Genomic DNA, 12550 nt, shown 5'->3' with positions numbered 1-12550 from the left:
CTTCGAAAAATACCCCCTCCGAAACCATCAATTGGTATCAGAGCTTGCTTTGATAGTTTTTCAAAATTTGCGAAAATGGCAGGTCACAATCAAAACCATGTATATGCTGAGGGTGCTTCCATTAACAGACCTCCATTGTTTACTGGTGATAACTATGCCTTTTGGAAAGTTAGAATGGAGATTTTTATGGGGTCTGTTGATAGAGGTATTTGGGAAGCTGTACAAAATGGCCCTTATATTCCTATGAATACTGTTGATGGTGTAGAGACTGAAAAACCTTATTTTAACTGGACTGTTGAGGAAAATAGACGAGCCCAATTTGATATTAAGGCTCGGAATATAATTTTATCTGCACTAACCATTGATAATTTTTTCAAAGTATCTGTTTATAAAAGTGCTCAGGAAATGTGGAAATTTTTAAGAGTCACTCATGATGAAGTATCGAATGTGGCTAAGTTGACTTGTTCGAACTCATGCTCTACATCAAACTCCTCAAGCTCAAGCGATTCTAATGAGCAAGAAAATCTATGCTTGATGGCCAACGATAAATCATCTAAAAGCAAAATCTTGAAGGAAAAGAAGGACTATCAAGGTTCCTCTTCAAGCTTCAAATGTTATGGATGTGGTGAAAGAGGCCATGTGAAAGCTTATTGTTCAAGCAACAAAAGAAGTAAAGAATGAAAAGAAAAGAAAATTCACAAGAAGAAGAAGGTTCACATTGCTTGGGAGGATAATGCATCAACCACCTCTAGTTCAAGTGATTCTGTTGAAGAAGTAAACTTGTGTTTGACAGCTAATTTTGATGATGTTGAAAGCCAAGTAAGTAATTCTAGCTATGAATCTAGTGAATTTGATTTACAAAAGGCTTTTCTTGAATTGCTTGATGAATCTGAAAAATTGAATGTTGCTCATAAAAATTTGAAAAAGGAATTTAAACAATTGCAAATTAAGTATGATAATACATTAGATGAGGAAGTCATATTAAGAAACAAAGTTAGTAATCTTGAAACAAAATTGTCTGAATCTAATTCAAATGAAAAACCTGTTGAGTGTTTATCTTGTAAAAGTCACATGTTTGACATTGACATATTGGAAAATTTACTTTCTAAAGAAATCAAGCCTATCTCACATGTTCAAAATGTTTTTAGGAAGAGCAATCTTAGAAATATAAACATGCATTTCATAAAAAGTCTAAAGTTAAGAGAACTCGTAGAGTTTGGGTTGAGAAAGGGACTTTTGTGAAAAACAAGGTGCATGATGTTTGTTGTTTTTATTGTATGAAAAAGGGACATACTTCTAACAAATGTAGAATTAAACATTTTGATGTTCCAAATGGAAAATATGCTTGGATTCCTGTTATAAAGTAAATTGTCTCTAACCTCAAAGGACCCAAATGAGATTATGGGGACCAAAACTCTATTGTTTTTACTTTGCAGGTTAAGTTTTCAAAAGGATAAGAGAGCTCTATGGTATTATGCTCTTTGAAGTGATGCTACAAACCAGGATGTAACTCCATCAAGTGGTATCCAAAAGCCTTCATTCAAGCACCAAGTATTTGAGCTAAGTGTTGTTTAAACTGTGTTGTTGCATCTTGTTTTTACTTGATTTTTCATTATTTAATTACTGTTATATTCATTTCTGGTTAGGCAAATGATATGTTCATCACTATTTCATTCATCCTGTGGTGTGTTCTTGTCTGTTTACACATTTTGATCAAGTGAAATTCATCTATTTAAGATATTCATGTGCTGAATTTCATTCATGTCATGTAAAGCCATGTGCATTGTTATTTCAGTGCTTTGTTGATAATTATCTATAGAATTTGTGTTTAACTGGCTTAGTATTCAATTTCATGAGTACTTTGAAGTTACCTTTGGTGTAATCTCTGTCAAGCATCAAAAACTATGAAAAAGTCATTTAAATGAGTTGGCTGACAAATTTTCATTAGCAATTTTTTGATGATTAAGATATGTGAAAATTAAATTGTCATTTCTATTTCAAAGTTGGTTCTGTGGAGATTTGTTTTTAAGTTCAAATGCATAATGAATGAGCTATGATAATATACATTGAGAGCCTGGGTGCAGAAAATGAACTTATCAAATTTGCATAATTTTGTTGTAAATTATTTTGTTTAAAAAATGTTGAAAGATAGCACCTGAATCAGCTCTTGTGGTTGAATTTTTGCATATGTTGTTTTGATATGCATAGTTGAATATATGAAGTTGAACAAATTGGGATATGAGAGTGCATGAATCATAGTTGTTGTTTTGAAAGTTGTAAATTGTGTTGTCAAAGTTAACTTTTTTAACTGATTGTGCTAGCTGAAATGCTTTCATGTCAAACCTGTAGCAGCTGTGATCATTTCCATTTAAGCTACTGTTGCATTCATTTTAGTTTATAAATTGGTTGCTTAATCATTGATATCTTAATTGTTTGAAAAGTGGTTGTTGATTTCGTGGGTTAATTGAGTATGCTAAAAACTAAATTTGAATTGCATATTTAAGGGGGTATCTTTACTTTATGAACTTAGAAGAGAGTTAGGAGTGTTAGACATATCTTAGAATCAAAATCTATGCAAATTTTTGCATTTTTCGTAAACTTAACGCTTCATAATCGATTATCACCAAGTCATAATCGATTATTCATGCATAAATTTCAATTCTGGAAAATCTTGAGCAGATAATCGATTATCATTATGCATAATCGATTATGATGCAATTCTGGGCAGTAATTATTGAACTGATAATCGATTATCATGAGCCATAATCGATTATCGCGCTGACAATTTCAAAAACAGAGCCGTTGGAGCATCCCATAACGGCTATAAACGACCATAAAAATCTAAGTTTGATTGTTATGTTATTTTCTTTATGGTATTTAGTTTCTTAATGAATTTCATGTAATTCCTTTCTGTTCTTAATATAATGAGCTTTTATTTTTTGCATATATTCTATTTTTGAGGGGGAGCTCATATTAAGGGGGAGGTTATTACATTATTCTTTTTGCTTCTGATAAAAAAGGGGGAGAAGAATAATACAAGGGGAGAAGTATAAATTATTACAGGTATTGCTAACCTTGTTGTTGTTTGTTAGCTTGTATGTTTTGCAGGTAAGCCAAACTTGCTTTTAAAATTGAATTTTTGATCATCATCAAAAAGGGGAAGATTGTTACCAAAAAGGAGTATTGGTAAATCTTGAAGAAATTTGTTTTGATGATGCTACAAGAAGTTTTAGTTGAAGAAGATATTAGAATTAGTTAAAAGCAATTTGTAGAAATTAAATGTAGTAGGAAATTCTTGTAAACCTTGTAAACTTGCATTTTTAACTGCAATAATCGATTATGATTAAGCAATAATCGATTATCACAAGTCATACTTGAATAATCGATTATCACTTCATATAATTGATTATCACATTTTTGAAAACCTATAACGGACTTGAATAATCGATTATCACTTACAATAATCGATTATTCATGGCAGTTGGGAGCTGACCTTTGGCACTCAGTGTACTTGGCTATATATTTTGTTTTGGAGAAATTAGAAAGCAACGTTTTTGAACTGAGAAAGCTTAAAACACTGTGTGTCAGAGGAACGTTCTTAGAGAGCTTTTTGTTCATTGTTCCCTTGCTTGGTCTTGTGAAAGGAGAGGCTCGCGTATCGTGTGTGTCGATAGTCGGAGCAGACTCTCTTCAAGTTAGCAAGGTGCTCTGCCTGGTCTTGTGAAAGGAGAAGCTTGTGAATCGTTGGTCGATTGCTGAAGCGGTTCTCTTCAAGTTGGTAGAGTGGTTCTATTCATTTTATTCTTGTTCATTATCTTGTAATCTGTTAAACAATTTTTTAGTGAAAAAGGTTAATCACTATTTATAGTGATTAACGACTGGACGTAGAATCTTTTGATTCGAACCAGGATAAAAATTCTGTGTTGATCTTCTTATTCCCTACACTCATTTTATTTTACGTATATCAACTGTTTGATTAATTTTTTGAAAGAAAATTATTTTTACTAAAAGGACCAAATTAAGTTTAATTGTGATCGAATACGCTTTCCGCTCTCTGAGTTTTTAATTCCGCTGCGCTATACTCTTCGAAAAATACCCCCTCCGAAACCATCAAGAGCGAGGGAGCGAGGGTGGGGAGGAAGAAGAAAAGGAGGGAGAGCGAGGGAGCGAGGGTGGGAGTCAGATCTGGAGGAAGAAGGAAATGAAAGGTTACGTTTTTTTGGTTAAGATACGTGCACATATGACTCGGTTCTCTCTCTCCCGAAACAATACATGCATATAGGTCTCGGTTCTACACCTGACCGAGGCATATAGTCCTCAGAAAAAAATGAAAAAAAAAATATAAAATGATTATATTGTTATAATATATTAATATTATATTATTGCAAAAGTTAATGTGTGGTTAAAAACATTAAATGGTAAGCTTTAATGTTTGGAACGTTGGGTGGCAACGTTCATATTCTTTCAAACGTGCAAATTTATTTTAATTAAATTATTTATGGTTTTTAATTTCTTTTAATTATTTGATTCTTTCCTAGCTCTATAAATAGAGAACTCTTCCTTCATTTCAAGACATACCAAAATTCAGTCTCTCTTATTCTTTTCTTCTCTGAATTTCTTTCTTTAGCTCTTTCTCTCTTCTAAAAATATTCTGGGTTTTTCTTATACTCTGTTTAGAGTTCCTTGCTAGTTCTGAGATCCTCAGACATTCTGAGAAGTTCCTGTTGTATCCTGGGGGACTTGCGCAACACACCGCGGATAAGTCCTTAAGGACAGTGACTCTACACGCCTCAGGAAATACTATTTTGTCAGCTTTTTCTAACAATCTTAAGGACTTATGGCTGACATCAACAACATCCCTTCAGAGAGCCAAACCATTGCTTCCGGAACCCAGACAGTCTTCGCAAAATCTCTTCCGGACGTGTCAAAAATCGAGATTTTCTCTGGACAGAACTTCCGACGCTGGCAAGAACACGTTTCCACCCTTTTAGACATGTATGGAGTTGTTGCTGCTCTTTCATCTCCGAAGCCCGACTCCACTATTCCTTCAAACTCAAAACTAGTTGAAGAGTGGACTTACGCGAACAAGGTATGCCGACACACTCTGCTTAGTGCACTTTCTAATGATTTGTTCGATGTGTACTGTTCCTACAAGGAAGCAAAGGACATTTGGGACTCGTTGATTCTCAAATACACTGCCGAAGATGTCGTCAGACAAAGATTCGTCATAGGAAATTACTACCGTTGGGAAATGATTGAAGACAAGGACATAAAAACTCAAATCAATGAATACCACAAGTTGCTTGAAGACATCAAAGCAGAAAACATTCTACTACCGGATGAATTTGTTTCAGAACTTCTGATCGAGAAATTGCCTCCATCCTGGACAGATTACAAACAACAGTTGAAACACAGACACAAGCAAATGTCTCTACCAGAACTCATTACACACATAATAATTGAAGATACCAACAGGAAGGAGTCTGCTACTACAAGGGCCAAAGCTTTATCTGCGAAAGCAAATATGGTAGAAGTAAAACCTGCTCCAAAAAGGTACGAATACAAACCTGATCACAAAAAGAAAAATAATTTTCTTAAATCTCGTCCCCATGAATCTAAACCCACCTTTAAAAAGAAAGGAAATTGCTTCGTATGTGGGAAGCCAGGCCATCATGCACCACAGTGCAGGCGTAGAGCGAGAAACGACAATCCTCCTAGGGCCAATATAGCCGAAGGAGATGACATTATTGCTGCGGTCGTTTCTCAAGTGAATCTGATGAGCAAGTGGGTAGTAGACTCTGGTGCTACTAGGCATATTTGTGCAAACAAAAGTGCTTTTACCTCTTACACTAGTGTAGGGGATGGAGAAGAACACGTCTACCTCGGTGATTCCAGGACCACTCCTGTTCTAGGAAAAGGAAAAGTTCTTCTCAAGCTCACATCTGGAAAGACTCTAGCCTTGAGTGATGTGCTACATGTGCCATCAATCAGAGTTAATTTAATCTCTGTAGCACTATTGGGAAAGGTGGGGGTTAAAGTGTCATTTGAGTCGGACAAGATCATCATGACAAAAAATAATGTGTTCGTGGGGAAGGGATATTGTGATCAAGGACTCTTCATTCTAAATGTTTCTGAAAATATTAATGAATCAAGTTCTTCTGCTTATATTGTTGACTCGTATGATATATGGCATGCTAGATTAGGACATGTGAATTCTTCGTATGTTTTGAAATTACAACGACTAGGATTGATTAATATGCATGATAAATTGAGTATAAAATGTGATATATGTGTAGAATCTAAATTAACAAAGAAAACATGTTTTTCTGTAGAACGCCAAACTGAGCTATTAGAGTTAATTCATACTGATCTAGCTGATATGAAACAAATCATGTCTAGAGGAGGTAAAAATTATTTTGTGACCTTTATAGATGATTATTCTAGATATACCAAAGTTTACTTAATCAAACATAAAGATGAAGCCTTTGATGTTTTTTTAACCTATAAGGCAGGAGTAGAAAATCAGTTGAATAAGAAAATTAAAAGGATTAGATCAGATAGAGGTGGTGAGTATGTGCTTTTTAATGACTATTGTGTTAAAGAAGGAATAATACATGAAGTGACCCCACCATATTCACCTGAGTCTAATGGAGTAGCTGAGAGGAAAAATAGAACCCTTAAGGAAATGATGAATGCTATGCTTGTTAGTTCTGGTGCACCTGATAACCTTTGGGGAGAAGCCTTGCTTACTGCATGTTTTTTACAAAATAGAATACCCCATAAGAAAACCGGTAAAACTCCTTATGAGTTGTGGAAAGGTTACCAACCTAACCTTAAATATTTAAGGGTGTGGGGGTGCTTAGCTAAGGTGATGTTACCTGATCCTAAGAAAAGGAAAATAGGATCTAAAACCTCTGATTGTATGTTCTTAGGTTATGCTGAACATAGTGCTGCATATAGGTTTCTAGTTGTTAAAAGTAACATACTTGAGAGAAATTCTATAATGGAGACAAAAAATGCTGAATTTTTTGAATACGTGTTTCCCTTAAAGGTTAGTGAGATGTCTCAACCTGTTGATGATAATGATAATAGTAATACCATAAATGAGGATTTGAGAAGAAGCAAAAGGCAGAGAAAGGAAACTTCCTTTGGAGATGACTTTTATACTTATCTTGTTGATAATGATCCAATAAGCTTTATAGAAGCTACTAGTGCTCCTGGTGTAAAACAGTGGGATAAGGCCATTAGGACTGAAATTGAATCAATTCAGAAAAACAATACTTGGACTTTAGTAGATTTGCCTAAAGGAGCAAAACCCATTGGTTGTAAGTGGATCTTTAAGAAAAAGTATCACCCTGATGGATCCATAGAGAAATATAAGGCAAGATTAGTAGCAAAAGGTTTTACTCAAAAACCCAACATAGATTACTTTGATACTTTTGCTCCAGTGACTAGGATTTCCTCTGTTCGAGTGTTGTTAGCCCTAGCAGCTATCCATAAACTAGTGATACATCAGATGGATGTTAAAACAGCCTTTTTGAATGGTGATTTAGAGGAGGAAATTTATATGACTCAACCTGAAGGGTGTGTTGTACCTGGTCAAGAGGATAAAGTATGCAAACTCTTAAAATCCTTATATGGGTTGAAACAAGCACCAAAACAATGGCATGAAAAACTTGATAATGTGTTGCTTTGTGATGGGTTTTCACCTAATGATGCTGATAAATGTGTGTACTCTAAGTTTGAAAATGATGATTGTGTCATTATATGCTTGTATGTGGATGACATGTTAATCTTTGGTACATGCAATGAGATTGTCGCTAGAACTAAATTGTTTCTAGGATCAAAATTTGAAATGAAAGACATGGGTGAAGCCAATGTGATTTTAGGTATTAGAATCATAAGGAAGGGAGATAGTATATTACTATCTCAAGAACAATACATTGAGAAACTTCTTAAGAAGTTTGGGTTTTATGACTTAAAACCAGTGAGTACCCCTTATGATGCTAACTCTAAATTAATGAAAAATAGAGGAGAATCATTATCTCAGCCTCAGTATGCCCAGATAATTGGGAGCTTACTGCACTTGATGAGCTTTTCTAGACCTGATATTGCTTATGCAGTAGGTAGACTAAGTAGGTACACTCAATGTCCAAATCAGGAACATTGGGATGCACTTGCTAGGCTTATGAGATACTTAAGAGGTTCAATGGATTATGCCATTGAATATAGTGGATTTCCCGCTGTACTAGAAGGGTACAGTGATGCTAATTGGATCTTTGATTCAGATGAGACAAAATCCACTAGTGGTTATGTATTCACACTTGGGGGTGGTACGATTACATGGAGATCAGCCAGACAAACAATTATTGCAAGATCAACAATGGAATATGAGTTTGTCGCTCTTGAGATGGCTGGTAGTGAGGCTGAGTGGTTGAAAAACTTCTTAGCAAACATTCCACTAGGAATGAAACCAACCACATCTGTGTCAATACACTGTGATTGCCAATCGGCAATAGCTATAGCTAAAAACAAAAATTACAATGGAAAGAATAGACATATTCAATTGAGACACAATTTGGTGAAGCAGCTGCTAAAGAGTGGAACTATTTCCATTGATTATGTGAAGTCAGAACGGAATCTAGCAGATCCTCTGACAAAACCCATGGGAAGACAAATGATATTAGAAACATCGAGGGGAATGGGACTTAAGCCACTTGCAAACAAACAAGTGATGGTAACCCAACCTTTGTGATTGGAGATCCCGTGAATAAGGTTCATATGGGTAAAAACAAGTCACTTGTTAGTTCTGATAGCACTAAATTGATTTTAATCAATTATGTCCATTCCTATGGTGTGTGTGTGAAAGTGCTAGAGACTGCATTATGAGAGGATAAACTTTGTCATTAAAATTCTATACGATGATAGAATTTTGTCTTAAACAAAGTTTTAATGATTTTCATATCCCTTATGGGTGGTGTATGATTTGCAGCATACACTTGATGAAATCACCTATATGAGTGTCAAGTGGGGCCGCTTGCATGAGATCTAGACATGATCTCTAAAGCATTCATGAATACCGGGCACGCGCATGGCCTAGTAAGCGCAACACAGCGATAACAGTAAGGATTGTGGGGGTGTATTGTGATTGATAAACCTCTAACACACGTCAAATGTCTTTGGTTCATATAGCTTGCTATACCAACTACATTGTGTGTTAAGTTTCTAAATCTAAGACTGGTTCATATAGCTTGCTATACCAGCTCTGATGCATTACATCCTATGATACCCAGAATAAAAGTTTCTTATTCTCTTTTAGTGTTTGAACTATTTGAGTCAAAGACTATTTTCTTTCAACTTCTTTTGCAATATGTGGGGGATTGTTATAATATATTAATATTATATTATTGCAAAAGTTAATGTGTGGTTAAAAACATTAAATGGTAAGCTTTAATGTTTGGAACGTTGGATGGCAACGTTCATATTCTTTCAAACGTGCAAATTTATTTTAATTAAATTATTTATGGTTTTTAATTTCTTTTAATTATTTGATTCTTTCCTAGCTCTATAAATAGAGAACTCTTCCTTCATTTCAAGACACACCAAAATTCAGTCTCTCTTATTCTTTTCTTCTCTGAATTTCTTTCTTTAGCTCTTTCTCTCTTCTAAAAATATTCTGGGTTTTTCTTATACTCTGTTTAGAGTTCCTTGCTAGTTCTGAGATCCTCAAACATTCTGAGAAGTTCCTGTTGTATCCTGGGGGACTTGCGCAACACACCGCGGATAAGTCCTTAAGGACAGTGACTCTACACGCCTCAGGAAATACTATTTTGTCAGCTTTTTCTAACATATATACCTCGGTTTCCATTTAAACCGAGGCATAAACACTATTTCGTACTGGTTCTGAACGAACCGAAGCCATAGGCTCTGCACAGAATTCAAATTTCAAAGACTGTCAGGGGACATGTGGGCTTTTAGGCTTCGGTCGGTTCTTTAACCGAGGTAATATGTCTTATATGCTTTGGTTGATTTTAAACCGAGACGTATAAGTTTGCTTAAACTACAAAAATGTCACCGTATTTTAATAAGCTTCGGTTTCACCTAAACCGGTGCCTATAACGTGAGTTTAAAACCAGTTTTTTTACTAGTGCAAAGAAGTTCTTCAAAACGAAAACGAAAACTAACTTTCAAAAGGTGGGTTCATCGAATTAAAGTGTTGTGACCCGTGAGAGAGAAAGCAAAATGCGACTATGAAGGGCAAGAACATGAAAATAATCGGTCAAAACAAACGAAAATCATACCTAAAGTAGTTAATTAACAAACATTTGTATCAAATGAAAGAAATATTACATGTAATGACCGTCAAACTTCGTTCGAGAAAAGTTTGAGCAGAGAAAAGCTCAAATTTTTATTGAATACACTAACCTTTTGACGTCTAACGCTAGGGCATTTGACGTTTTATAACCTTTTGACGACATACATAAGTATATTTTCACCTTCGGGCCAAACATTTTTGTAAAATTTTTCCAATAGGACGTCAGACTTCTCAATATTTGACGTCTTATAACAAATTGACGTCAAATTAAAGTTCTAAACGACGTCTAATAATTGCATTTATTTACAAAAATGTCACATGTCATTTTTAAAGTTGGTTATTAAATGGTTAAACGTTGAACGCGTGACCTTATACGTTATTTATCTATTAGTGTTTGTTCTCCTTTTTTTCAGTTTTAGTTGATTAATGAGGATGATTATGGCTACAAAGTTCATTGTTATTTTTTCTAATTATTTTTATTTGTGGGATAATGCAAAGAATGACACATCGCGATAGATACCAACCAAATTTTAACATAGATACTCCAATTTTATCCTTAATCCACATTTCAATGTTTCGGCTGCTAGTTCTTCAATTACTTCCCCTAATGTAAGACACACTGAAATTAGCATTCCCTTGTTACATATTATGGTTTGTGGGATCAAGAAATTATTTAGGTGATCAACACTATCAATGGGTTGCCTCTCTTTGGTCAAACCATCTAGAGTACCATGTCTTTTATTTTCAAACACAATCTATGCAAGAGATCAGAGGTCACTTGATCAACTTTCATCCTTCAAGCAGTTTTTCAATATCCTTACAAAATGCACAATTTGAAAGCGCATATATGCACCAACCTCCACCTTCAGAACACCGAATGAATCTTTCTCTTGTGGTCTTTCATGAAATTGCATTTCATATAGACATAATTTTATCTTTTTTTACATGTCTTTCCTTTTATGCAGGATGTTATTTCATTGGGATTTGAAATTTTTTAACATGAAGCAAGTATATTATGTATTCTGATATATTTTCTTACGATTTTGATTATTAAAAGCTTTAATTTACTAAATCTTTACAAAAAAGAAAATCCTTAATCGCGGAAGCAAACTACTTTAAAATGTTCATACTATTATTCTTAGCAAATGTAATTTCTTTCATTATTAAAAAAAAGTTTTAACGTATGTTATTTTCGATTTTTAACATTAAAAAAATACCGATGTTATAATGGAAGATGTTGATTGACATTGGAAGTAAAAAAAGACGTCAATTGACATAAAAAATTGTCATTTTCCGACATTAGTTAATGTTAAAAAATATAATTTTTCAACGTCCCTCCTCTGTTTTTTTCTAATAAACAATTATCCATTTTTATAGTTTTATCAAACCCGAAAAGTAGAAAACTAGCAAATGTAGCTTAGTTTTGGCATTTAATATATTCAGAACTCATTTTCAAATTGGTATGAACTATAAACTATAAAATAAAGTTATCACAAGTGAATGATGTTATAATGAGTAGTGTATATTGACTATTTATTTGTAATTTTTTGTTTTGATAGTTATAGTAGTTATTTTTGGTTAAAAATTTTTTACCACGGAACCCCTATTTTAGGGAAAAAATCCCAAGAGTACTTACTATGGCTTCATCTGAAGTTCAAAAATTATTTGGAAAGTGAGTTGTTGCTGTAGATCTTAAACGACCATAACTTTTTTTCTGGTTGGCAAATTTGACATTATTATATATCAATTTGGGATGAAAAAACATTCCAAGACTATGGTAGAGCGTGGTTCCTTCTAGATTATAAAAAAAACTGTATTTTATTTTTTGTCAATTTATTTTGTTTTTTTCTTTCTTTTTTTTCAAACTTTGCAAAAATATTCCATATACTTAGACTTTGAATTTTGATCTAAAATTTTGTGTAGGAACTTCTCATGATATTTTGGTGCTTTGAACAAATTTCTAGGTCATTTGGAGTTGTTTTGAATATACAATTGATTTTACCCTAAGTTTGGATGTATATGGTGTGTGAACAACAAACAAAGTCAACAAGTTCAACCATTTTATAGCCCATAAAAAATGAAAACGAAAGCGAAAGTTCATAAAAAAGGAGGAGATTGTTAAGACAAAATTGTTTATATGCCTAAACGCTCTTATGTTTTGAAGTTTAACCAAATAACATTAAACGAAATAATAATCTGGAAATACCACAGGAAGAAATATAAGACTCAACCAAA

At 33.9% G+C, this 12550-nt stretch overlaps 1 protein-coding gene across 1 annotated transcript; it reads left to right on the top strand.

Annotated features, from left to right (window-relative positions):
* Nucleotides 1-4837: 4837 nt before the first annotated feature.
* Nucleotides 4838-12267, top strand: LOC148197051 (uncharacterized). The gene is made up of 3 exons (XM_088093587.1): nt 4838-5923; nt 6509-7220; nt 12239-12267. The coding sequence occupies exons 1-3, from the start codon at nt 4838-4840 to the stop codon at nt 12265-12267; spliced, it is 1827 nt and encodes a 608-aa protein (XP_087949713.1).
* The last annotated feature ends 283 nt before the right edge of the window (nt 12268-12550 follow it).

This window comes from Vigna umbellata, chromosome 6 (genome assembly GCF_029865625.1).
Source record: "Vigna umbellata cultivar VRB3 chromosome 6, Vumbellata_1.0, whole genome shotgun sequence".
Lineage (NCBI taxonomy): Eukaryota > Viridiplantae > Streptophyta > Magnoliopsida > Fabales > Fabaceae > Vigna > Vigna umbellata.
This window is presented reverse-complemented; position numbering and strand designations above follow the sequence as displayed.